General features: G+C 46.9%; 1 protein-coding gene and 1 long non-coding RNA gene across 5 annotated transcripts in view; one reads left to right on the top strand and one right to left on the bottom strand.

Moving 5' to 3' along the window:
* The window catches only part of PAPPA2 (pappalysin 2), a 560,359-nt gene that overhangs the window by 146,552 nt on the left and 386,745 nt on the right, over positions 1–27,062 (bottom strand). For all 4 annotated transcript variants that reach the window (XM_063939706.1, XM_063939705.1, XM_063939704.1 and 1 more), the window contains 2 exons: positions 10,717–10,921; positions 9,662–9,800 (listed from right to left, as the gene is read on the bottom strand). In XM_063939706.1, the coding sequence (XP_063795776.1) occupies positions 9,662–9,800; positions 10,717–10,921 (344 nt within the window). The remainder of the gene's footprint in view (positions 1–9,661; positions 9,801–10,716; positions 10,922–27,062) is intronic.
* LOC134957660 (uncharacterized) overlaps positions 1–27,062 on the top strand; it is a 60,797-nt gene that overhangs the window by 1,444 nt on the left and 32,291 nt on the right. The window lies entirely within an intron of this gene.

Genomic DNA, 27,062 nt, shown 5'->3' with positions numbered 1-27,062 from the left:
CGCTGCAGATGGGGAAGGGGTGGGTGCGGGTGTGCAGTGGATGGGGGAGGTGTCCAGGGGCGCGGTGGGTGGGGGAGGGGTGGATGCGGGGGTAACGTGGGTGGGGGAGTGGGAGGTGCGGTGCTGTTGCGAATGGTGTAGGCGATGCGGATTGGGAAGGGCCTGCTGCGTGGGTGGGGTAGGGGATCCAAAGGTGCAGCGAGCGGGGGAGAGCCAGATGCGGGGTGTGGCGGATGGGGGAGGGGGTCCGGAGGTGATGTAGGTGGTGGAGGGGCGGGTGGCATAGGGGGTCTGGAGGCGCCGCGGGTGGGTACCGGGGGAGGGGGCCGGGGGGGCGTTGTTTGTGGGGGAGGGGAAGGTGGGGGAGGGGCAGATGCTGGGCTGGATGGGGGAGGGGTTCCAGAGGTACTACGGGTGGGAAAGGGTGTGGCGGGTGGGTAGGAGGTGTGGAGGCATTGCGGGTGGGAGAGGGGGGGGTGCAGTGAATGGGGTTAGGGGTCCGGAGGAGGGAAGGTCCGTGTGTGTTGAGGTGTGGGGTCCGTAGGTGCTGTGGGTGGGGGTGCCACGGGTGGTGGAGGGACAGGTGTGTGGATTTGCGGTGGATGGGGGAGGGGGTCTGGAGGTGCTGCAGGTGGTGGAGGGGTGTGTGCGCGGGGGTGCAGCGGATGGTGGAGGTGGTCCGGGAGTGTGGGAGAGGTGAGGTGATGTGGGTGGGGGAGAGGCGGGTGAGGGGCTGTTGCGGATGAGGGAGGGGTTCCGGAGGCGCTGCAGGGTGGAAGGGTGCAGGTGTTGCGGGTGAGGTAGGGGGCCTGGAGGCGCTGCGGGTGGGGGTGCGGTGGATGGGGAGGGGCTGCAGGTGGTGGAGGAGCGGGTGGTGTAGGAGGTCCGGAGGTGCAGTGGGTGGTGGAGGGGTGGGTACTGAGGGTGGGGTAGTGGGTCCGAAGGTGTTGCGGTTGCTGGAGAGGTGGGGGTGTAGGGGATGGTTCAGTGAGTGCAGCGGATGGGGGAGGGGTGAATGCGGGGGTTCAGCGGATGGGGAGGGGGTCAGGGGATGCGGGAGGGGTGGGGGTGCTGTGGGTGGGGGAGGCGGGGGAGGGGCTGTTGCGGATGGGGGAGGGGTTCCGGAGGCGCTGCTGGTGGAGAAGGGTGCAGGTGTTGCGGGTGAGGTAGGGGGCCTGGAGGCGCTGCGGGTGGGGGAGGGAGGGAGGGGGGTGAGGGTGCGGTGGATCGGGAGGGGTTGTAGGTGGTGGAGGAGCAGGTGGTGTAGGGGGTCCGCAGGTGGAGTAGTTGGTGGTGGGGTGAGTGCTGCGGGTGGGGTAGTGGGACCGAAAGTGTTGCTGTTGCTGGAGGGGTGGGGGTGCAGGGGATGGGTCCGGGGGTGCAGCGGATGGGGGAGTGGGGGAGGGGCTGCTGCAGATGGGGGAGGGGTTTGGAAGACACTGCGGGTGCGGTAGGGGGTCCGAAGGTGCAGTGGGTGGGGGTGCCACGGGTGGTGGAGGGGCAGGAGCGGGGGATGGGGAGGGGTCCAGGGGCGCTGCAGGTGGTGGAGGGGCAGATATCAGTGCACATAGTCTCTGTGGTAGTTAGTGAGGGTTGGTGATGGTGTGAGAGGGGTGAAGGCCAGTACACAGACAGGCAGTTAGAGAGCAGGATGAGGGTGACAGGGCATAGTGACGGGGAGTACTTAGCAGATATAGGGGTGGGCTACAGGTGTGATGTCACAGTGTGTGTACCTTTGCTCTCATGTGTGAGGTATATGTGAGGTATGTGTGAGGTAAGGATGTGCGGGTCGTGGTGGCCACTAACCTCCAGGCTGCTGCTGTGAGATGGTGACTGCAGAGGGAGGGAGCTCAGACCCAGCAGCAATGGGTCGTGGTCAGCATTCCTTCCTGGCCCCGTTCCGCCGCACACTGTCCGCCCCGTCTGACGGACGTCATTCCTCCATCCTGCCTGGCAGCGTCAGCTGCTGTGATTGCGGAGCATAGGTAAGCGTCCAGAGCCCTGTGGGCGGGCAGGCATGGTGTTTCCCTGGAGAGGTGCGGCGCGCGTCCTTAGGCTGCAGACGGAGGGAGCTCCGGCCCAGCAGCAATGTTGATTAGTGCGTGTCCCGTCCTGGCGCTGTCCCGCTGCACATGCTCCGCACCGCTTGCCGCTGAGCATGGCAGCCCTTGTGTGTATGCTGCAGATGCTGATCTAGCGGTGCCTGAGCTAGCGCCCTCTCCCTGGGGTGTGGGTGTCAGGCGGCAGGTATGGTGTGTAGGTGGGAGAGGAGCTGCGGGCGGCGACTCGCTGCCTGCAAGTACCCTCCATATCAGCGCTGTTCCCCTCCCTGCAGATAGTGTCAGTGGCCGTGGTGTACTTTTGCTACTGGTGGCCAGGGCCGGTGCTAGGGTGTTCGGCGCCCCCCTGCAAACTATGAATTTTGCGCCCTCCCATATTCCTTTGTTGTGCATCGGGAAAAGTGGTGTGGTCTCACAACTAAGGGGCATGGCCACACAATAGTACCCCCATTTAAAATTACGCCACAATGTAGCACAATCTTATTCATCTTATACGTAATGCCCCACCCGTAGTAGTAGCGTCCTTATACGTAATGCCCCACCCGTAGTAGTAGCGTCCATATACGTAATGCCCCCCCAATAGTAGTAGTGTCCTTATACATAATGCCCCCCCAGTAGTAGTAGCAGTTATATGTAATGCTCCCCAACAGTAATAGTAGCGTCCTTATACATAATGCCCCCCCAGTAGTAGTAGCATCCTTATACATAATGCCCCCCCAGTAGTAGTAGCATCCTTATACATAATGCCCCCCCAGTAGTAGTAGCGTCCTTATACATAATGCCCCCCCAATAGTAGTAGTGTCCTTATACATAATGCCCCCCCAGTAGTAGTAGCAGTTATATGTAATGCCCCACAACAGTAATAGTAGCATCCTTATACGTAATGCCCCACCCGTAGTAGTAGCGTCCTTATACGTAATGCCCCCCAGTAGTAGTAGCAGTTATATGTAATGCCCCCCAACAGTAATAGTAGCGTCCTAATACGTAATGCCACCCCTGTAGTAGTAGCATCCTTATACATAATGTGCCCCCAGTAGTAGTACCGTCCTTATACATAATGCCCCCCCAGTAGTAGTAGCATCCTTACATGTAATGCCCTCCCAGTAGTAGCGTCCTTATACATAATGCCCCCCCAGTAGTAGTAGCATCCTTACATGTAATGCCCTCCCAGTAGTAGTAGCACCGTCCTTATACATAATGCCCCCCAGAAGTAATAGAGTCCTTATACATAATGCCCCCCCAGTAGTAGCGTCCTTATATGTAATGCCCCCCAGTATTAGTAGCCTCCTTATACGTAATGCTCCCCTATAGTAGTAGCGTCCTTATACGTAATGCCCCCCCATAGTAGTAGCGTCCTTATACGTAATGCCCCCCCTATAGTAGTAGCGTCCTTATACGTAATGCCCCCCATAGTAGTAGCGTCCTTATACGTAATGCCCCCCCATAGTAGTAGCGTCCTTATACGTAATGCCCCCCTATAGTAGTAGCGTCCTTATACGTAATGCCCCCCCTATAGTAGTAGCGTCCTTATACGTAATGCCCCCCCTATAGTAGTAGCGTCCATGCCCCCCCTATAGTAGTAGCGTCCTTATGCGTAATGCCCCCCTATAGTAGTAGCGTCCTTATACGTAATGCCCCCCCTATAGTAGTAGCGTCCTTATACGTAATGCCCCCCCTATAGTAGTAGCGTCCTTATACGTAATGCCCCCCCTATAGTAGTAGCGTCCTTATACGTAATGCCCCCCCTATAGTAGTAGCGTCCCTATACGTAATGCCCCCCCTATAGTAGTAGCGTCCTTATACGTAATGCCCCCCCTATATTAGTAGCGTCCTTGCATGTAATGGCCCCCCCAGCAGTGGCGTCCATAAAGTGCGCACGCACAGACATACCTCACACACACACAATTCACACATATATACAAACACACACACCCCACCATATATATACACACACACACACACCCCCACTATATACACACACACTATGGCCCTCATTCCGAGTTGTTCGCTCGGTATTTTTCATCGCATCGCAGTGAAAATCCGCTTAGTACGCATGCGCAATGTTCGCACTGCGACTGCGCCAAGTAACTTTACTATGATGAAAGTATTTTTACTCACGGCTTTTTCTTCGCTCCGGCGATCGTAATGTGATTGACAGGAAATGGGTGTTACTGGGCGGAAACACGGCGTTTCAGGGGCGTGTGGCTGAAAACGCTACCGTTTCCGGAAAAAACGCAGGAGTGGCCGGGCAAACGGTGGGAGTGCCTGGGCGAACGCTGGGTGTGTTTGTGACGTCAACCAGGAACGACAAGCACTGAAATGATCGCACAGGCAGAGTAAGTCTGGAGCTACTCTGAAACTGCTAAGTAGTTAGTAATCGCAATATTGCGAATACATCGGTCGCAATTTTAAGAAGCTAAGATTCACTCCCAGTAGGCGGCGGCTTAGCGTGTGTAACTCTGCTAAAATCGCCTTGCGACCGATCAACTCGGAATGAGGGCCTATATACACACACACACACACACACACACATTTCTCTCTCACCCTCCACTTACCAAGTCTGGCTGGCCGTCACTGCAATGCTGATTCCACCACTGTTCAGCTGTCTGGTCCCGTGTAGCTCCGCCCCTCTATTCCGTGTAGCTCCGCCCCATCGTGACGCCGTAGCTCCGCCCCTTTTCGGACCCGCGCTGCACAGCACACAGCCCGCTGTCACAGGTGATTGGGGGGGGAAGGCACAGCAGCCGGCAGCTAGTGGCCATCCTCACCTCCTATACTGTACTGCTGCTGGCGCTGGGTATGGAGTAGCTCCCTGCAGCAGATGCAGTTGACTCCGCCCAGCTCTGTGACTCCGCCCAGCGTTACGAGCACAGAGTCACAGATTAAGGCAAATATATAGGAGATAAGTAGAACAGAAACAATAATCATTTCAAACCCCAACTGCTAAGGGGGTGGTTGAATAGACACTAAGGGGGAGATTCAAATGTTTGAAAAGTCAGTTGGGAGTCTGTTTTTTCCTATCTCATAGAAAAGAACAAACAGACACCCCACCGCCTTTTCAACCATTTGAATTCCACCCTAAGTGGTTTATTTATGAATCATCAGGTTGTAAAACTTGGCGCTTCTGATCGTGTTTATATATTAAAAAGGGCAATGTTTTGGCTAGCAAGACATTTCCCATTTACTAGCATTGCCCACTACCCTAAGGAACTGATTCTGAGTAGCATGCAATGCTGTGCATGTCTGAGTCTATTGCCAGTCGCCTGTCTGTGACTTTCTGCAAATGCTGTGTCAAGCGCTTTCCTGGTGCACATCTGAATGTGCAGCGGCTGACACGCCCACTGTGAGCATCTTTAGATACTCAAACACCGCTTGATGTGTCTTTAGATGCAACCATTGGTAGCGCCATTAAAACGTGCACCAGTCCAATGCTAGTTTGAAATTTTCTGTCAGACCATAGCCTCTAATGTGAATGTTTGTGCACCTCAGTTTATAACCACTACAGAGACACTCTCATAAATGTGTCAGCTTAGCCATCTCCCTGCCACCGCCCAGGAACATCTAATACATCTGCAAGCCAATTCTGAGACCGTGCCTCTCAGTCACAACTGCAACTCTGTGCAGCTCGTCACCACTCTCCAACCGATCTATTACTTAGTTCTAATGGATATAGGGGGTCATTCCGAGTTGATCGCTAGCTGCCGTTGTTCACTGCGTAGCGATCAGTGAAAAGAATGGCTAATCTGTGCATGCGTATGCACCGCAATGCGCACGCGCGTCGTACGGGTACGAAGTCCATTTTGGTTTTGCACTGGTTCTAGCGACGATTCCAACGATTGACAGAAAGAGGGAGTTTCTGGGTGGCAACTGACCATTTTCTGGGAGTGTTTGGAAAAACGCAGGCGTGGCCAGGAGTTTGCTGGGCGGGTATCTGACATCATTATCGTGTCACTCGTCGCAGCAATCATCGCACAGGATAAGTAACTACAGGGCTGGTCTTGTTTGCACAAAATGTGTTTGTAGGCGCTCTGCTGCACAGGCGTTCGCACTCCTGCTATGCTAAAATACACTCCCCGTGGGCGGCGACTATGCGTTTGCACGGCTGCTAAAAACTGCTAGCGAGCGATCAACTCGGAATGACCCCCATAGAGTAAGTAAAAGCAGTTATGTGCTCTGTGTTCAGTAAACGGGATAGAGAAACAAAGGTTGACAGCTAAAACGTTGGGGCAGATGTATTAAGCCTGGAGAAGGGATAAAGAAGTGGGGTGTGTTATAACAGATAGTGTCTAGTTAGACAGCCAATAGATAGACACCACATGTTAGACAGTCAAAGGGTCGACAGGGTCAAAAGGTAGACATGAAAAAAGTAGTACAAAAGGTCAACAGGGTCAAAATTTCGACAGGGTCAAAAGGTAGACATGATAATGGTCAACATAAAAAAAGATAGAAACCATTTTATTTTTGCATTTTTGGGGTTTGTGTGGATAGTTTTGTCATCTGGGACCCCCAATTGTACAAAGACATCCCCTCGTGGGGCTCGCTTCGCCCGCCTCGCTTCAGGCTCTGTGATAACTACTTAGTTCAACTAATTGAGGAACCAATTAGGTACAATGCAATCTTAGACCTGGTATTAACAAACAATGGGCATTTGGTATCAGGTATTATAGTAGGGGAACCCATAGGAAACAGTGACCACAATATGGTCACATTTAATATCAGTTTCCATAAACAGCCCTATACTGGCTCAACTAGGACTCTAAACTTCAGCAAAGCGAATTTTGAAAATATGAGGGTATTTTTCAGGGATATTGAATGGGAAGGTTTGTTTTTAGGAAAAAATACTACGGAGAAATGGGAGGTACTAAAATTCCTGCTAGCTAAAAATACTCTCAAATTTATTCCTATGAGCAGCAAAAAAAGGAATAAAAATCATAAACCGATGTGGCTTAACAAAAAGATAAAGGAACTTATGGGCAAGAAAAGGAGAGCATTTAAAAAATACAAATCTGACGGGTAAGCAGAGTCATTTCAGCACTATAAGGAATGTAACAAAATATGCAAAAAGGAAATAAGAGCGACTAAAATAGAAACTGAAAAACTAGTAGCAAAGGAAAGCAAAGCGAATCCCAAAAAATTATTTAAATACATTAATAGCAAGAGATTAAAAAAGGAGAGTATAGGCCCTATAAAAGACAAGTTGGGAGTCTTAAGCAAAAATTATAATGACATAGCGGACACACTAAATGAGTTTTTTTCAACAGTATTTACTAGAGAGGACCCAATTCAGGGACTAACACATAATCTCAATAATGAGAATATCCCACTGATAGGTACTTATTTTAGCGAGGAAGTAGTCTGTGACCGATTAAAACATTTAAAGATTAATAAGTCACCAGGTCCCGATGGTATTCACCCAAGCGTTCTGATGGAGCTTCACTCTGAACTTGAAAACCGCTATTTTTGATCTTTAAGGATTCAGTAATATCAGGTATGCTTCCCAAAGACTGGCGTATAGCGGAAGTAGTGCCTATATTCAAAAAGGGAAGTAAAGCTGAACCAGGTAATTATAGACCAGTTAGTCTTACATCTATAGTGGGGAAAGTATTGGAAGGTATTATAAGAGATAGTATTCAGAAGTTCCTTGAACTCAATAAGGTCATTGAAAGGAATCAACATGGGTTTATGGAGGACAGATCCTGTCAAACCAACTTACTTGGCTTTTATGAAACAGTAAGCGCAAACCTAGATCAGGGTAAAGAGGTGGATGTAATCTTTTTAGATTTTGCCAAAGCATTCGACACTGTACCACACATGAGACTTATCTACAAGCTACAAGAAACAGGGCTAGGAAGCACAATATGCACTTGGGTCAAAAACTGGTTAGATAATAGGGAGCAGCGCGTTGTGGTTAATGGATCTTTTTCAAATTGGACTGAAGTGCCAAGTGGTGTGCCGCAAGGCCCAGTATTAGGACCGCTATTGTTCAATATTTTCATTAATGACCTAACAGAAGGTCTAGAGAGCATGGTGTCAATTTTTGCAGATGATACCAAATTGTGTAAAGTTATACATGCGGAGGGGGATGCTGAGTCGCTTCAGAACGACTTAGTTAAATTAGAAGCTTGGGCAGTGAAATGGAGAATGCGCTTCAATACAGACAAGTGTAAGGTAATGCACTGTGGTAACAAGAATAAAAATAACACCTACCTACTAAATGGGGTAAAATTAGGGGATTTTGTACTGGAAAATGACTTAGGTGTCCTCATAGATAGCAAACTAAACAGTAGTACCCAAAGTAGGACTGCAGCAAAGAAGGCTAATAAGATATTAGCATGCATAAAACAGGGAATTGATGCTAGGGACGAGAGTATTATACTCCCGTTATATAAATCACTTGTGAGGCCACACCTTGAATACTGTGTACAATTCTGGGCACCTTACTACAAAAAGGATATCCTGGAGCTAGAAAAGGTTCAGAGGCGGGCGACCAAACTAATTAAGGGTATGGAGACGCTGGAATACGAGGAAAGGCTTGCAAGACTAGGCATGTTTACACTGGAAAAGAGGAGATTAAGAGGGGACATGATCAACACTTACAAATATATAAGGGGACAATATACAGATCTTGCGCAGGACCTGTTTTGGTTAGATCAACACAGATAACTCGTGGACACTCACTCAGGTTAGAGGAGGGGAGATTCCGCACAATACGGCGTAAAGGCTTTTTTACAGTAAGGACGATACGTGTTTGAAATTCCCTGCCTGAGGGAGTTGTAATGGCCGACTCAGACAACACCTTTAAGAATGGGTTAGAAAAATTCCTAATGGATAAGGATATCCAGGGTTACGGGGCATAGTCACGCACTATGGTTAAATATAAAAAAGAGGGGTAAAACGTAACGCCAGTCATCAACTTCAGTCAAAATTTTATACAAAATAATCGTGCATAGGAGACCACAAAAAGGTTGAACTCGATGGACAATTGTCTTTTTTCAACCTTAGATACTATGTTACTATGTTACTATGTTTGCTGCGCTCACCACAAGGTTTATAACCAACTCTATGCCGACATGGATAGAGAAGGTATGAAAAAGTAAAAAAAAAAATGTAAAATTGAAAGAAAACGTGTCTACTTTTCTATGTCATCATTTTCATGTTGACCTTTTGACCCTGTCTACCTTTTGACTGTCGACATTTTGTGCTGTCTAACTTTTAACTGTTGACCTTTTGACCATGTCGACCTTTTGACCCTATTGACCTAATATCTGTCTAACATATGGTGTCTATCTATTGACTGTCTAACTATCATTCGGATACCAAAGAAGTGATAAAGCAGTGATAAGTGCATGGTGATAACGCAGCAGCCAGTCAGCTCCTGTCATTTTTCAAATCCATAATGCTTGGCTGGTGCGTTATCACCTTGCACTTATCACTGCTTTATCACTTCTTTATCCTTTCTCCAGGTTAATACATCTGCCCCATTGTGAGATCATAGCTTTGGCTCATCTAATGATCTCTTTCATTATATACACCATTTAGCAGACGTATTCAAGCTGTACTATTTCAATATGTAGGATTTGAGTCTGAAGATCCTCTCTTACCTGTATGACTTTACGTCCTGTCTTGCTGACAGCATAGAGGACATGACCCTCGTCACATGTCACCGAGCACTGGGCTTCTCCATCCAGATCTGTGGAGCATTCAGTAGACCCATGTGCCACATACAATGGGGAACACGATCTAGTGTATTTATTGGAAATAATATGTCAATTATTAGTAGAATACTATCATTTACTTTGTATGCTAAATACTCCTGTACAGTAATTAGAGTGTAACTACAGTATACTCGGAATAATTAGCCATATGTTAACGGTCTACATTTTTATTTACAGCAACACTAATCCTAACATACAGATGGGTCCACGGTTATCTTGGCTAGTTTGCTGCGCCTAGGCACAACATGGTTTATTAACATAAACCCTTCATCTATTGTTCTCAGCTGCAATACAATACAGAGAACAATACAGCAGGCAGGGGCGTTCCTACAGAGGAGGGGGCCCGTGTGCACCTCCGGGTGGGCCCCCTCCTCTGAATGGCGCTGTAGACTCCGGCAATGTGCCGGAGTCTACTGCGCATGCGCAGGTCTCCGGAAACATGGCGCCCGCCATGATCCGGAGACCAATTTGGCTACTGTGCATGCGCGGCGGCCATTTTGCCGGCGATTTCCGCCACGGACGCTGTGCCCGCCGCTGGACTCCGGTTAGGTAAGTATTTAAATGGGTGCAATGTGTGCGGTGTGGGCCCCCCTGGACCCAGGGGCCCGTCTGCACAGCACACATTGCCCCCATTATAGAAACACCAATGACAGCAGGGGATTAAGTCATTACAGCAGGGTATTAAGTCCGACTGCCCAGTCTCAATTAATCCTATTAAAGGTCAAGATAAACATGGACGCATCTGTACAAGTAGACCAAATAGTGGAGTCTAGTAATGCTGGCCCCACATAGCAAAGTGCATTCGCCTAACTTGCTAACACATGTCAGTTGAGCAGAAAGATTGAATTTTGTGAGAACCCATTACAGTAGGTAGCCGGCAATCCACTGAGAAAATATATCATATTCAAAACCATTTCCCTTTAAGAAATCTTATCCCTGACCTGCAATTGTTCCCAATGGACTTTTGATTTGCTTCCATGCCTGGATGGCTGGCATTAGCTGGAGACCTAAGGGCCACTCCAAGTACTCCAATGAGTGGGGAGGAGAAGTCCAGTGTGAGTGATGCTGCACTGTACATAGGACTCCTGGAACTTTGAAGTCCACTCAGAACCACAGGATTCTTCTGACATGAAAGCTTGTGAGTTCCTAGAAAACAATAGATCAGCTTCAATTAAAGGTGGAATGTGATGCTTGAAATTCAGAGTAATCCCTTGTACACACATTCTGGGGAATTAAATTGATGGCAGGAGATATAAAAAAAAAACTACTGCGGAGGGTTTTCCCTGCAGCCACGGGGTTTTGCTATTCAATTAGAGGAGAGAAAATGAGATGCAGTGATTTCTGTCGAAAAATAGTTTCTTGCACCTCCAGAGTCTGATTTTTCCTAAAATTGTTAATTTAGGAAAAATCACTGGGACTTGCTCTGGCACTTAATTAGTCAAGTGGTGTCTTCTCTCCCAGCATCGGGACCCAGACTCCTGCAGCAGCGGTGAGTATGTGAGTGTTGTGTGAGTGTCTGTATGTATGTATTAGTGTGCACATGAGTGTTTGTGTCACCCCATTGTGGGTGTGTGACCCTCCAGAGGCAGCAGCTGAGGGAACTACATCTCCCAGCATCTACTTCTCCTCCCAGCAGCCCCCACCTCTCAGTAGCCCCCTCCTCAGTGGAGGAGAGACCACGGGGAGCCAATGAGACCAACAGATGGGCAAGTAGCCTTATTATTTTCATTTTCTTTACTCAGACTGCAGGGTTTTCAGAGGAACAAAATGGGGGTGTGGCACTGCGCTAATGGAGAAATCTGTAATTCGCTATAAGTAAATTGCTGCTGTAGGGAAATGTGGAATCACTACCTAATCCCACTCTATAAACACAGGGTACAAAAGGATATCCCCAGCTCAAGCTAGAGCGAATAAAAATAATAAATACCACTATATATATAGTAAATATTCTTTATTGAAAAAGGTAAGTATTGCAAATCTGGTATATAATAAAAGGGTCTTTATATATCTCTAAAATGGTTTGGCTTGAATTAAATTCTACTAGCAAAGTATACGGGAAAGTTGACTTGCCTATTACCGGTAAACATACAGACAAATTAGCACACAACATAAAACATAAAAACATATGATAAAATAATGCCCGGAATGGGTATATATGGAAAAAGCTCAATGGATTCGTTCCTGAGGTTCTGTGTCCAGATAGGAGATATAACACCTGTAGTAAAAGATAGGGTGCTTGTAAACACAAGGGGTGCACAAATCTGCGGCTTACTCCCTCTGGTTCCAAGTTCACTTCTACTATGTAGCTGCTATATTTGGTACAGCTAATGATAGATCAAGAGAAGTCAGTCACTGTTTAATCTGAGTCCATTTACACAGAAAGTGGGCTCCCCAGGTATTGATGTCCCATGCAGGTCAGAAATATAAACGGTGTTATGAGGGTTAAGTACCTCAAGTGATGTTCTGTGCTGCAGGTCTTCCAAATTTGTCCCCTGGTGTCCTGTGCTCCCACTGTCGGGGGAATCTGCAATCCTGAAGAAGCCTTGTTGGTAAGGTGAAACGCGTAGATCCCAGATCGAATCGATCCTGTACACTGCCGTTCAGCGCTGAGAACGGCGTGACGGGATATCCGCCGGCGGAATCCGGACTCACCCGTCAGTGGGAGCACAGGACACCAGGGGACAAATTTAGAAGACCTGCAGCACAGAACATCACTTGAGGTACTTAACCCTCATAACACCGTTTATATTTCTGACCTGCATGGGACATCAATACCTGGGGAGCCCACTTTCTGTGTAAATGGACTCAGATTAAACAGTGACTGACTTCTCTTGATCTATCATTAGCTGTACCAAATATAGCAGCTACATAGTAGAAGTGAACTTGGAACCAGAGGGAGTAAGCCGCAGATTTGTGCACCCCTTGTGTTTACAAGCACCCTATCTTTTACTACAGGTGTTATATCTCCTATCTGGACACAGAACCTCAGGAACGAATCCTTTGAGCTTTTTCCATATATACCCATTCCGGGCATTATTTTATCATATGTTTTTATGTTTTATGTTGTGTGCTAATTTGTCTGTATGTTTACCGGTAATAGGCAAGTCAACTTTCCCGTATACTTTGCTAGTAGAATTTAATTCAAGCCAAACCATTTTAGAGATATATAAAGACCCTTTTATTATATACCAGATTTGCAATACTTACCTTTTTCAATAAAGAATATTTACTATATATATATAGTGGTATTTATTATTTTTATTCGCTCTAGCTTGCGCAGGGTTTTCAGAGCTCAAAAGCCTGCGAAAGTTGTTTTTTTTAAATTGGATGCTGAGGGTATCGGGAGCGCATACCTGCGGAAGTCCAAAATTGGGTGCGAGGGCCACAAGGTTTTTTACCGCTCTAAACCTCGCGCCCAACTGAATTCCTCCCTTAGGGTTTAAGTCTGAATGGAGGAAAGTTTTATTGGCAGAAAGTATTAGCATTGATAACTGTCAGCAATGTGTGATGGACGTTAATCCACACAGAGATGTATTAACAGGGCAATAGTTTATTTACCTACAGGAGCAGGCAGGTATGCAGGGGCGCTCTCACTACTTGCAGATGTCTTGTAATGCTGCTTAATGCTCTGATCAATATAGAGCAGGGCTGAGCAAAGAAGTACTCCAAGAAGAGCGGAAAACAAAATGGAGAAGCCATTGATTTATAGCTGTGGTGCTTTGTTCCTTATATATTTACAAATGTTGGCACATTAAACAAAATATTCCCCACAGCATGGGCAGAGACTGGCCATACCCGTCATACTGCATATGCACAAAGTATAAATGAAGCAGCTATGGAGCAAAGGACGTTCACTGAATGTACTGCTGCTCGATCATCAACACTTCAGAGGACGTGTAACAATCAGGTCTTTCTGCTGTGAGTTTAAGGCTCTATGATAACCTGGTGAATCAGGAAATGATTGCTGTTCAATGCATAGGCGATTCTATAATGGGTGCAGTGTGTGCGAGGCACACGGGCCCCCAGATCCAGGGGGGCCCACCCCACACACACTGCACCCATTTGCTTAATACTTACCTCTCTGAAGTCCCCCGTCGAAGCCATCCCTTTTCGGCAGCGCAATAGAGTTTGAACACTAGGGGGAACAAACTCTATTGCGCCTGGTGAAAACTCCGGAAAGATGGCACGGCGGCCATTTATCCGGAGTTTCGCGCATGCGCATTAGCAAAATCTTCGAGAAAATGGCCGCCGCGCCGTGTTCCCGGATGTTTGTGCATGCGCAATAGAGTCTGTTCTCAGACTCTATTGCCGCTGCCACAGAGAAGGATGGCACCGCCGGGGGACTCCGGAGAGGTAAGTATTAAATCCTGTGAATCAGAGGAGGTGGCCCCTGAAGCAGAAGGCTGCACACGGGCCTCCTCCTCTCTTAAAACGCCCCTGGTTCAATGCTTACATTAATATAATGCACGAGTTTCAAATGTTTTGTACACCAGCAGCCAGTAGATGGCACCCAGAGCTATTCAAACGTAGCTCCGTTTGGGGGCTGAAATATGTGAAAGCTAAACCCGACACTAATGGGTGCGATCAGCGTGATAGGGGACATCACTTGTATAAAGCCCCCTGCGATCTCCTGTCACTTTAGACGGGAGATTGGGGGCGATAACATTTGAATTCCCCCCCAATGTGTAACTGTTACATCTGGGTGCAGTATACTGCCCATTGCTGTGCCTAGCCAGCAGTCTGCAAGGATGGTTATGGTATAATAGGGTGACAGCCAGAAAGGCGACACCAAATGCTCGACATGTGCAAGGTCGACATGGTGAAAAGGTCAACAGGTTCAAAAGCTCTACATGGAAATGGTCGACACATGAAAAGGTCGACATGGTTTTTTTGTGTAAAATTTCACCTTGCAGCAGGTGGAACTCCAATGAGTGCACCATGTCCCCTAGCATGGCTCACTTCACTCACCATGCTTCGGGCAAGGTGCCTCGCTCCGCTACCGATGTGCTTGGCACAGGTTACTGTTCCCAATTGTAGTCCACGATGATGCTAAAGTTGGAAAAAGTTGGAAAAACAACACCCTTACGTCGACCATATGCTGTGTCGACCAGTTGAACCTGTCGACCTCTTGGCCATGTTAACAAAATGCATGTCAACCATTTGGCGTCAACCTTTAAACTGTCGACCTATCATCCTGGTATCCTTCTGCTTCAGGGGCAGTGTAAAACACTGCCGACTTTAATACAATGAATCTCGGCCGGATCTGAGAGATCCGTGCTGGGCTTCATTGTGCACTTTGTTAAACAAAAAAATAAAGTTTAAATGTAAAAAAAAATGCGTGGGGTCCCCCCTCCTAAGGCAAACCAGCCTCGGGCTCTTTCAGCCGATCCTGGTTGCAGAAATATGGGGAAAAAATGGACAGGGGTTCCCCCATATTTAAGCAACCAGCATCGGGCTCTGCGCCTGGTCCTGGTTCCAAAAATACGGGGGACAAAAAGCGTAGGGGTCCCCCGTATTTTTGAAACCAGCACCGGGCTCCACTAGCTGGACAGATAATGCCACAGCCGGGGGTCACTTTTATACAGTGCCTTGCGGCCGTGGCATCAATTATCCAACTAGTCACCCCTGGCCGGGGTACCCTGGGGGAGTGGGGACCCCTTCAATCAAGGGGTGTCCCCCCCAGCCACCCAAGGGCCAGGGGTGAAGCCCGAGGCTGTCCCCCCCATCCAATAGGCTGCGGATGGGGGGCTGATAGCCTTTGTGAAAAGTGATTGATATTGTTTTTAGTAGCAGTACTACAAGGCCCAGCAAGCCTCCCCCGCATGCTGGTACTTGGAGAACCACAGGTACCAGCATGCGGCGGAAAAACGGGCCCGCTGGTACCTGTAGTACTACTACTAAAAAAAATACCAAAAAAAAGACAATACACACACACCTTGAAAGTAAAGTTTTATTACATCCATCCACACAAACATACATACATACATACCTTATGTTCACACGCAGGTCGGTCCTCTTGTCCAGTAGAATCCATGGGGTACCTGTTGAATAAATTATACTCACCAGATCCAGGGTACCAGGCTCCTCGGATAATCCTTTTGTAATCCACGTACTTGATTAAAATAAAAAAACGGAGACCCGAGCCACGCACTGAAAGGAGACCCATGTTTGCACATGGGTCCCCTTTCCCCAAATGCCAGAAACCCACTCTGACTTCTGTCTAAGTGGGTTTCTTCAGCCAATCAGGGAGCGCCACGTTGTGGCACCCTCCTGATCGGCTGTGTGATCCTGTACTGATTGACAGGCGGCACACGGCAGTGTTACAATGTAGCGCCTATGCGCTCCATTGTAACCAATGGTGGGAACTTTCTGCTCAGCGGTTGACCGAAAGTGACCTCACCGCTGAGCAGAAAGTTCCCACCATTGGTTACAATGGAGCGCATAGGCGCTACATTGTAACACTGCCGCGTGTTGCCTGTCAGTCAGTACAGGAGCACACAGCCGATCAGGAGGGTGCCACAACGTGGCGCTCCCTGATTGGCTGAAGAAACCCACTTAGACAGAAGTCAGAGTGGGTTTCTGGCATTCGGGGAAAGGGGACCCATGTGCAAACATGGGTCCCCTTTCAGTGCGTGGCTCGGGTCTCCGTTTTTTTATTTTAATCAAGTACGTGGATTACAAAAGGATTATCCGAGGAGCCTGGTACCCTGGATCTGGTGAGTATAATTTATTCAACAGGTACCCCATGGATTCTACTTGACAAGAGGACCGACCTGCGTGTGAACATAAGGTAAGTATGTATGTATGTTTGTGTGGATGGATGTAATAAAACTTTACTTTCAAGGTGTGTGTGTATTGTCTTTTTTTGGTATTTTTTTTAGTAGTAGTACTACAGGTACCAGCGGGCCCGTTTTTCCGCCGCATGCTGGTACTTGTGGTTCTCCAAGTACCAGCATGCGGGGGAGGCTTGCTGGGCCATGTAGTACTGCTACTAAAAACAATAGCTTACACTTTTACAAAAAGGCTATCAGCCCCCCATCCGCAGCCCATTGGATGGGGGGGGACAGCCTCGGGCTTCACCCCTGGCCCTTGGGTGGCTGGGGGGGGGACCCCTTGATTGAAGGGGTCCCCACTCCCCCAGGGTACCCCGGCCAGGGGTGACTAGTTGGATATTTGATGCCACGGCCGCAGGGCACTGTATAAAAGTGACCCCCGGCTGTGGCATTATCTGTCCAGCTAGTGGAGCCCGGTGCTGGTTTTAAAAATACGGGGGACCCCTACGCTTTTTGTCCCCCGTATTTTTGGAACCAGGACCAGGCGCAGAGCCCGATGCTGGTTGCTTAAATATGGGGGAACCCCTGTCATTTTCTTTCACATATTTCTGCAACCAGGATCGGCTCAAAGAGCACGAGGCTGGTTATGCTTAGGAGGGGGGACCCCACGCAATTTTTTTTCAAAAAATTAACACTTTCCCACCCCTTCCCACTGATATACATGCACGGATCTCATGGATCCGTGCATGCCTATCCAATCACGGCTCAAAAAAGCAGGTCTGTTTTTTTTTAGCACTTTTTTACGAGTTGTATTTTTTCACGGCAGTGTTTTTTTTTTTTTTTGCTTTGCACTTCTTAGTAAATGACCGAGATTCATACTTAAACAGCCGCGTTTTGACCGATGGTGTATTCATTCGTATTTTTTTTGTTGGACTTCAAAAAAAATACGAATGCCCTCATCACTGCCGAGATTTGAGTTTAGTAAATGACCGAGATGACACTTTGAAGAAAAAACGGCATCTCGGTCAAAATCGGGACCTTAGTAAATATACCCCGCTGTTTGTTGTTCTCTGTTTAGATGAAAATTTTGAACAAGTACCTGACACAGTCATGCCAGCCCTACAATGAATGCTGATACAGCGTGATTTATTGTCTACATCTAATGATATTGATTTCATTTTTTTAATGCAATATAGCCCTTCGTGTAGAAAGCAAAAACAATAAATAATTACTTTCTATTAGAGCAATAAACAAGAGAATATTTGATCTCCTACAGTATAACTGTATTAGCCCAAATATTTCTTGGTTTGTCCTTCATGTTCCTCTGAAGAGTCTTAGCAATGAGATTAAAAACAATTAGAGCCACTTACTGCATAGACACCAATAACAGCAAGACTGAGCACAGAACTGAGAAGACAAAACAATCAAAGAAAGAATCTGGAATCGAGAGATTATAACATAAATGTCCTTCAGAAAAAAAAAATAGAAAGAAAAAAAAAGCCTAATTTGCCAATTAGGGCAAAGATACGTTACTTGCATCTCTCCAGCACTGGTGCAACTACAAGTATCAGCATGCCTAGAAGGGATACCCAGCCTGTTTTAGTGCATTATGGGGGTTATTCTGATCCTGCAGCTATTGCTACGGGGTGCACAAAGTACCAAATATTGTTACTTTTCACATGCACAGGACTTGTTCTGCGTGTGCGCAAATGGGTCCTGCGACGTAGCACTCAGCCTGGCATCAGATTGTCAGTGATTGACAGTCTAATGCCGTTTCAGGAGTGGTGACAGCCTCAGTTTCTACCACATTATTTATTTATTAAGTTTCTTATATAGAGCACCAAATTCCGTTGCGCTTTACAATTGGAAACAACAGTGATAAAACAAAACTGGGTGATAACAAACAGTCACAGAGGTAGGAAGGCCCTGCTCGCAAGCTTACAATCTATAGGGAAATGGGTGTTGATACACAAGAATAGGTGCTATCTATTGCATAATGGTCCACCAGATTGCAAAAGTTCTTGGTTGGCTGTATGATACAGCCGCACAGCAATGATGAACCGGGGTCAGGAGGAAGGGAAAGTGAAGAAAGAGAAAACATGTGAGAACTGTACAGTGGGGATGCAATTTCATAGGAAGGTTTATGAAAGTTACTGTATGTGAGCGGTTCTGGAATTTGATACGCTTGCCTGAAGAGGTGAGTTTCCAGGGAATGCTGGAAGGTTTGGAGACTAGAGGAGAGTCTTATTGTGCGCGGTAGGGCATTCCACAGAGTGGGAGCAGCCCGAAGAAAGTCCTGCAATCGTGAATCGGAGCGAATAATAAATGTGGATGAGAGATGTAGATCTTGTGAAGAGCGGAGAGGTCATTTGGGAGATATTGGGGGTCATTCCGACCTGTTCGCACGCTGCAGTTTGTCGCAGCGGTGGGAACAGGTCGGAAATGCGCATGCGCGGCGGACACAAGAAGACTGACAGTCCGGAGGAATTCCGGGGCATCAACTGACCGTTTTCCAGGTGTGGTGAGGCGAACGCAGGCGTGTCCAGGCGTTTGGAGGGCAGATGTTTGATGTAAATTCCGGGCCCTTCGTCGCTGGACAAATCGCACAGGGTAAGTAACTCATACCCTGGTCTTGTTTTGCAGGAAACTTTTTTAGCATAGCAGGGCTGCACAAGCGATCGCAGCCCTTCTATGCTAAAATACACTACCCCATAGGCGGCGTCAAGTTGATCGCACGAGCAGCAAAAAGTCGCTACGTGCGAGCAACTCGCAATGGGGGCCATTTTGAGATAAGGGAAGAGATGTACATTGGTGTGGTTACGTTAATGGCCTTGCGTGTGAGTAAAGGCAGTGGCGTAACTACTGCCCCCGCAGCCCTCGAGGTGGCTTGGGGGCGAGGGGCTGCGGGGGCGCCGCCACTGATTTAGAGCAGATTGACATGCGGACGAGCGTCCGCATGTCAATCTGTTGTCACTAACCCTCCCTGCTGTAAGGAGGGACACGGAGGGCACAGTGCGCGCCTCTCCCGTGTCCCTCCTGCATCTCCGTCGGGTCTAATAAAGGAAGTGCCGTTCGTGAGCTCTGATTGGCTCACGACCTGGCACTTCCTTTAACAGACCCGCGGCCGGAGACCCAGGAGGGACACAGGAGAGGCGCGCGCTGTGCCCTCCTTGTCCCTCCTTCACACCAGCGGGGGAGCGTGGGGGGGGGGGGGCACTGAGGGGGCATATATGGCACTGGGGGGGCACTGAGGGGGCATATATGGCACTGGGGGGGCACTGAGGGGGCATATATGGCACTGGGGGGGGCACTGAGGGGGCATATATGGCACTGTATGTGTACCTGGCACATGGGGGGGGGGGCTATATTTGGCACTGGGGGCACGTGAGCACCTGGCACTGTGGGGGAATATCTGGCACTGGGGGCATAATTGGTACTGGGGGGGGGCACTGAGGGGGCATATATGGCACTGGGGGGGCACTGAGGGGGCATATATGGCACTGGGGGAGGCACTGAGGGGGCATATATGGCACTGTATGTGTACCTGGCACATGGGGGGGGCTATATTTGGCACTGGGGGCACGTGAGCTCCTTGCACTGTGGGGGAATATCTGGCACTGGGGGCATATGTGGCACTGGGGGGGGGCTACATTTGGCACTGGGGGCATGTGAGTACCTGGCACCGTGGGGGAATATCTGGCACTGGGGACATATGTGGCACTGGGAGCACAGCCCTAGCAACAAGCACTACCCCCTAGCAACGAGCATGACACCCAGTGCATGAAACCCCTGGCAACGAGCATGACACCCAGTGCATGAAACACCTGGCAACGAGCATGACACCCTGAGCATGAAAACCCCTGGCACCGTGCATGGAACCAAGAGCATGAAGCCCCTGGCAATGAGCAGGTAATTTAAAAGTAATTAGAAGCCTTACTGTAGGACTTAATGTGTAATGGGCATTACGGTGTGTGGCATAATGTATCACGGACATTGCGGTGTATGTCAGAATGTGTCACAGGCATTACGGTGTGTGGCATACTATATCACGGGCATTGTGGTATGTGGTATAATGTCTCAGGGGCATTGCAGTGTGGCATAGGGTATAACGGGCATTGCGGTATATGTCAGGCATTACAGTGTATGGTATACTATATCACGGGCATTGTGATATGTGGTATAATGTCTCAGGGTCATTGCAGTGTGGCATAATGTATAACGGAAAACAATAAACAAGAAAAAGCGCTAGGAAACTGGATAAGAAATTTCTGACAAATTTAATAAAGAATAAAAATTATTCACTGTTGCAACAGATAATTGGAAAATTCATTGGATCAATTAAAAATAGGGCTTAATATAGCACTGCAAGAATTTAAAAAGTCCCATATGCTTTATATAGTATATAGAATTTGCCGGTACTCAAATGAAACAGTTCATCCCAAGAAGCTTTTTTGCCACAGTCCAGGAACAATATTGCGAATGGAAAAGAGAATACTGCAGTTAATGACCTTACGTAGCTAGGTTCAAGACGCTGCTTGGTCCAGTAATTTTGCTCAGGTCCAACGATGCAGTGGTCCAAATCGCTGATGCAAAGAGTTCCTTTATCTGACTTCTAGGCATTTGTATGGGGATGTATAGTCAAAGTCCAGCTGCTACACCGACGCGTTTCGCTGTTATACACAGCTTTCTCAAGGTGATTGTGGTGCAGTGACTAGAAGCCCTTTATATAGCAGTGCTAATAGCCCATGCAAAACAGGTGTTACAAATTGGACACATCTAAACATTGTTAAAAATGAAATTCTATCCAGTTTCCCTAAATAGTGACAGACACAGAGACTCAAATATTAGGAATTAATCAAATTATTATTGGTACAAAACCGTTTTTAATCATATTAAATGATCCTGGAGATCGGTTTCCGATCACATGATCGTATGCTCACTTCCTGTATTTGGAACACAAAGCTTGTTCTAATTTCCTGTATATGGAACACAATCCCCTATTCATTGGTTAGTATCCGGACACGTGACCGGAACTGGGTGGCTCCCGGCAGACCCCGCATCTTGTTGCCAAGTGACAGACTGCACGAGGAGGCCCGTTCCGGTCACGTGACCGCACTCCAGACGTCACGCTGCTTATATGAGTAGTGTTTAGAATAAGACAAATTTGCATACCATATGACTGTTACCAAGTAACAGACCGTGAGAGAAGGCCCGTTCCGGTCACGTGGCCGCACTCCGGACGTCCGGAGTGCGGCCACGTGACCGGAACGGGCCTTCTCGCACGGTCTGTTACTTGGTAACAGTCATATGGTAACAGTCATATGGTATGCAAATTTGTCTTATTCTAAACACTACTCATATAAGCAGCGTGACGTCTGGAGTGCGGTCACGTGACCGGAACGGGCCTCCTCGTGCAGTCTGTCACTTGGCAACAAGATGCGGGGTCTGCCGGGAGCCACCCAGTTCCGGTCACGTGTCCGGATACTAACCAATGAATAGGGGATTGTGTTCCATATACAGGAAATTGGAACAAGCTTTGTGTTCCAAATACAGGAAGTGAGCATACGATCATGTGATCGGAAACCGATCTCCAGGATCATTTAATATGATTAAAAACGGTTTTGTACCAATAATAATTTTATTAATTCCTAATATTTGAGTCTCTGTGTCTGTCACTATTTAGGGAAACTGGATAGAATTTCATTTTTAACAATGTTTAGATGTGTCCAATTTGTAACACCTGTTTTGCATGGGCTATTAGCACTGCTATATAAAGGGCTTCTAGTCACTGCACCACAATCACCTTGAGAAAGCTGTGTATAACAGCGAAACGCGTCGGTGTAGCAGCTGGACTTTGACTATACATACCCATACAAACGCCTAGAAGTCAGATAAAGGAACTCTTTGCATCAGCGATTTGGACCACTGCATCATTGGACCTGAGCAAAATTACTGGACCAAGCAGCGTCTTGAACCTAGCTACGTAAGGTCATTAACTGCAGTATTCTCTTTTCCATTCGCAATATTGTTCCTGGACTGTGGCAAAAAAGCTTCTTGGGATGAACTGTTTCATTTGAGTACCGGCAAATTCTATATACTATATAAAGCATATGGGACTTTTTAAATTCTTGCAGTGCTATATTAAGCCCTATTTTTAATTGATTCCAATGAATTTTCCAATTATCTGTTGCAACAGTGAATAATTTTTATTCTTTATTAAATTTGTCAGAAATTTCTTATCCAGTTTCCTAGCGCTTTTTCTTGTTTATTGTTTTCAGTTGTAGGGTCTAACTAACCCTGGTATATTAGCTGCTCTAAGAAAGACCACTCACTACGAGCGCCAAAGGTTTTACTTGTTAATTCCATTTTTACATAATGTATAACGGGCATTGCGGTATGTGTCAGGCATTACGGTGTGTTGTATACTATATCACGGGCATTGCGGTATGTGTCAGGCATTACGGTGTGTTGTATACTATATCACGGGCATTGTGGTATGTGGTATAATGTATCAGGGGCATTGCAGTGTGTAGCATAATGTATAACGGGCATTGCGATTCCTGTCGTCATGTGCCACAGGCATTACGGTGTGTGGCATAATGTGTCACAGGCATTACGGTGTGTTGTATACTATATCACGGGCATTGTGGTATGTGGTATAATGTATCAGGGGCATTGCAGTGTGTAGCATAATGCATAACGGGCATTGCGATTCCTGTCGTCATGTGTCACAGGCATTACGGTGTGTAGCATAATTGTCACAGGCATTACGGTGTGTGGCATAATGTGTCGGGGGCATTATGGTGTGTGCATATTGTGTCATGTGCATTATTGTGTGTGGAATAATGTCTAAGGGCCATTGCAGTATGTGGCATAATGTATACTGGGCATTACTGTAAGGAGGAAAAATGACAAATAATGTAAGGGGCATGAATCAGGATTATTTTTCTTTCCTGTGGTGGCCAACGTATGGGCGTGCAGGTTGCAAAACTGGGGTATAAGGAAGTCTTTTCCTGCAATGCCACGCCCCTTTATGCAAAGCCACGCCCATTCCAACGAAGCCACACACCCTTTTTTGCGACACGCGCGCATGTTTGTCCCGTTAATAGTGCCAATTATGGGGGATGGGGGGGGGGGGGGGGGCGCCGAATAATTTTTTGGCTTGGGGGAGAAAAACTTCTAGTTACGCCACTGAGTAAAGAAGGTATTTTATATTGAATACGGTAGAATACAGGTAAGCAATGGAGGGACTGACAGGCGGATCTGCAGACGATGAATGTCTAGCGAGGAAGATCAGCCTCGCATCTGCATTCAGAATGGATTGTAGTGGTGAGAGTCTCTTTTTAGTAAGACCAGTTAATATTGGAGCTACAGTATTGCTGCTGCTTACATAGCTCCTCTAACCACATCTGAATTAGCCCCAATATGTTTTACCACTAGCTAGTCCAATTACAGTAGGTGTCGTGAAGCACATGCGTGAGCCAGCTCATTGGCTCCCACATACTGTACACATTGTACTCGGGCTCCTAGTTTCAGATTTAAAATAATTTAAAAAAAAATAGAAAAATAAAAAAGTTAAATAGTTTTTGTTAAAAAAAATATTGGAAAAAAAAATAGAAAAAATATATTTGAAAAAAAAAAGGTAGAAAATGATTTGTTTTTAAAACAAAACCTTTTTCTCCTTTTGACAGCTCTGGCTATTGGAAAACAGTTACCCATGGGAAAACATTGCAGAGCATCACTAGCAGGGGTCTTTGATAAACACCCAAATGACATAACTCCTGAGAAATAGTCACATCTTTACAGGCAGGGCCATAACCATGGGTGGGCGAGCAGTGCTGGAGCCCAGGGCATTGACCCCCGGGGGCTGTACCCTTCGCTCCACCACAACATATGTATTTGACCAGTAGAGCTGCTGTAGAGCTGCCTGAAGCATCCAAAGAACCCAGCAGCCTGGAGAGCCCCCTGGACAACAATCCAGGCTCATCTTCCTGGTGCCGGAGGCCTTGTCCTCACGTGTTGATGTTGTGATGTCACATGTTGGGTGGCATGGGCGGCACAGGGCAGCAAGTCGCTTTGTTATGGCACTTTTCACAGGATTTAGAGATTTGAACTCTTTAAAAATACTTAGCGAACATTGACAAATTTGCTGTTAATCCATATTCTTTTGTTGAAGTGTTCACCGAGCAGACAGTAAACATATGGATGCTAATCCATCCCTTTTTGCATCCGACTTTTACTGTAATACTGTCTTCCTGTAAAGGGGGGTACTCAAGGAGCGATATTCTAAGCAATCTGACTAGATCGCTTAGAATTTCAGCATTATCGCTCCGTGTGTACCCCCTACAGCGATAGCCTGCATATAGGTAAAATACTTGGCTTGGCTTGAGGTGCATAACTTCTCTGCAAATTTTTTTTAACACGGTGGTTCTAGTTGAGTAATGATGCCCACCCATCCTCCCAACCAACTACAAATATGTCTTCTCCCCAATTACTCTTACTCATTATTGTACCCCATTGCATTCCCTTTATTTTGATATCCAACTCATCATGATACCAAACTACTATACCAATTCAATATTGCTGTAGTGCCATAAAAAAGCACCTGCCCCTGCAAGTCTTATCACTCTACTATAGCCACTAATTAGTAGCAACACAAGTTTACACAGATTGGTTTGATCCAGCAGTGTTAAGGGGGGTACTCACGGAGCGATATTCTATGCAATCTGACTAGATTGCTTAGAATATAATCCTGATCGCTCCGTGTGTAGCCCTTACAGCGATAGCGATGCGCAGCCCCGTGCATCGCTATCGCTGCTGCTAGATTGGCCCGCTGGGTGAAGTGAGCGCCCCCCCCGCACGCTCAGCACAGATCACGCTGTGCTGAGCGGCGGGAGAGATGTGTGCTGAGCGGTTCACTCAGCACACATCTCTCCTGCATCGGCCCGTCTATATGGGCCTTAAGAGTTACACTATCACTGAATGAGCATCTACTGTACAGATGGAGCCCTCCTCATCTATCCCTTTAATAGGAGTAATTGAGCCAGGGCAGTCGGACTTAATCCCCTGCTGTAATGACTTAATCCCCTGCTGTATTGTTCTCTCTGTATTGTATTGCAGTTGAGAACAATAGATAATAGTTAGGTTGACATGTCCCTCTTGATGCAGCCCTACAATGGTCAGATTAACAAATCCTAATACACACCAATTGTTTATTTGGCAGCAAAATATCAGCCACATAATAGAATTCACAACATACAGCAAATTAATGATCAATATTTTTTAAGACAATAAAATTTTATATATATATATATATATATATATATCCTATATAATTAAAGGCTAACGCTGCTTCTCACCTCTATGTGGGGAATTCAAGTGTTTTGCACACTGGTGGCCACTAGATGGCGTCCGAGGAAGCAATTCAAGTGATGCTCCATTCGGGTGCGCTCAGCTGCCGATGCTGATATTGTTATGTTGTTCCGTCATATGGCTGGTAACTTATTTACAGTGTTTTCAGTAAGTAAACATAGTAGTACAAATTGCTTACATTTATGTGTTTTGGCAAGTTGTTAACTTTAAATTATAATTTATAATAAGCTCTTTATATCTGCTTAGCAGAAAGTCAGGGGTCGGGATGGCCAACCATCTATGGTTTATGGCAGTGCACCGATGCAGTATCATTGGTGGCGGCACTCCGATGTTGAAGAACATTGGCGGTATTGGTCTGATGTCCACACGACACCCAAACATTGACAGATAAACCATCGATGAGTTTCTGCTGATGGCTTATAACCATCTATGGCATTCACTAGTCAGAGGGTCCTCCCCCTTATATTCTGCTGTTACCAAGATTCTGCTTGCATTTTACACACAGTACAACTGTTACTGAATAAAGGGGGTAATTCCAAGTTGATCGCAGCAGGACATTTTTTAGCAGTTGGGCAAAACCATGTGCACTGCAGGGGAGGCAGATATAACATGTGCAGAGAGAGTTAGATTTGGGTGGGTTATTTTGTTTCTGTGCAGGGTAAATAGTACTGGCTGCTTTATTTTTACACTGCAATTTAGATTGCAGATTGAACTCACCACACCCAAATCTCTCTCTCTCTGCACATGTTATATCTGTCCCCCCCTGCAGTGCACATGGTTTTGCCCAACTGCTAAAAAATTTCCTGCTGCGATCAACTTGGAATTACCCCCAAAATTTCAGTAATCTGGGGAAAGGATGATACACAGGATGTATACAATCTCCTGCAGGTTGTATTACTAGCAGCACTGTTCCCAAATGGAAAGGACTGTTTGACTAGATGAAGGAGGTCTTGTATTAAAAAAGCCAACAAAATCACCAGCGTATTTAAGGTTAACAATTTTACTGGGTTTTGGGACAATCCATCTAAATGATAATTTCTTTGGACAAGTAGGAAAATATCATAGATGAGCTTAAAGTCCTCTGGTATGTCTACAAAATAATTACCATTATATCTTTAGGGGGAGATTCAATTGTTTGTATA

This window comes from Pseudophryne corroboree, chromosome 9 (genome assembly GCF_028390025.1).
Source record: "Pseudophryne corroboree isolate aPseCor3 chromosome 9, aPseCor3.hap2, whole genome shotgun sequence".
In the NCBI taxonomy this organism is placed as follows: Eukaryota; Metazoa; Chordata; class Amphibia; order Anura; family Myobatrachidae; genus Pseudophryne; species Pseudophryne corroboree.
Note: the sequence above shows the minus strand (reverse complement) of the source record. Positions and strands in the feature narration are given on the sequence as shown.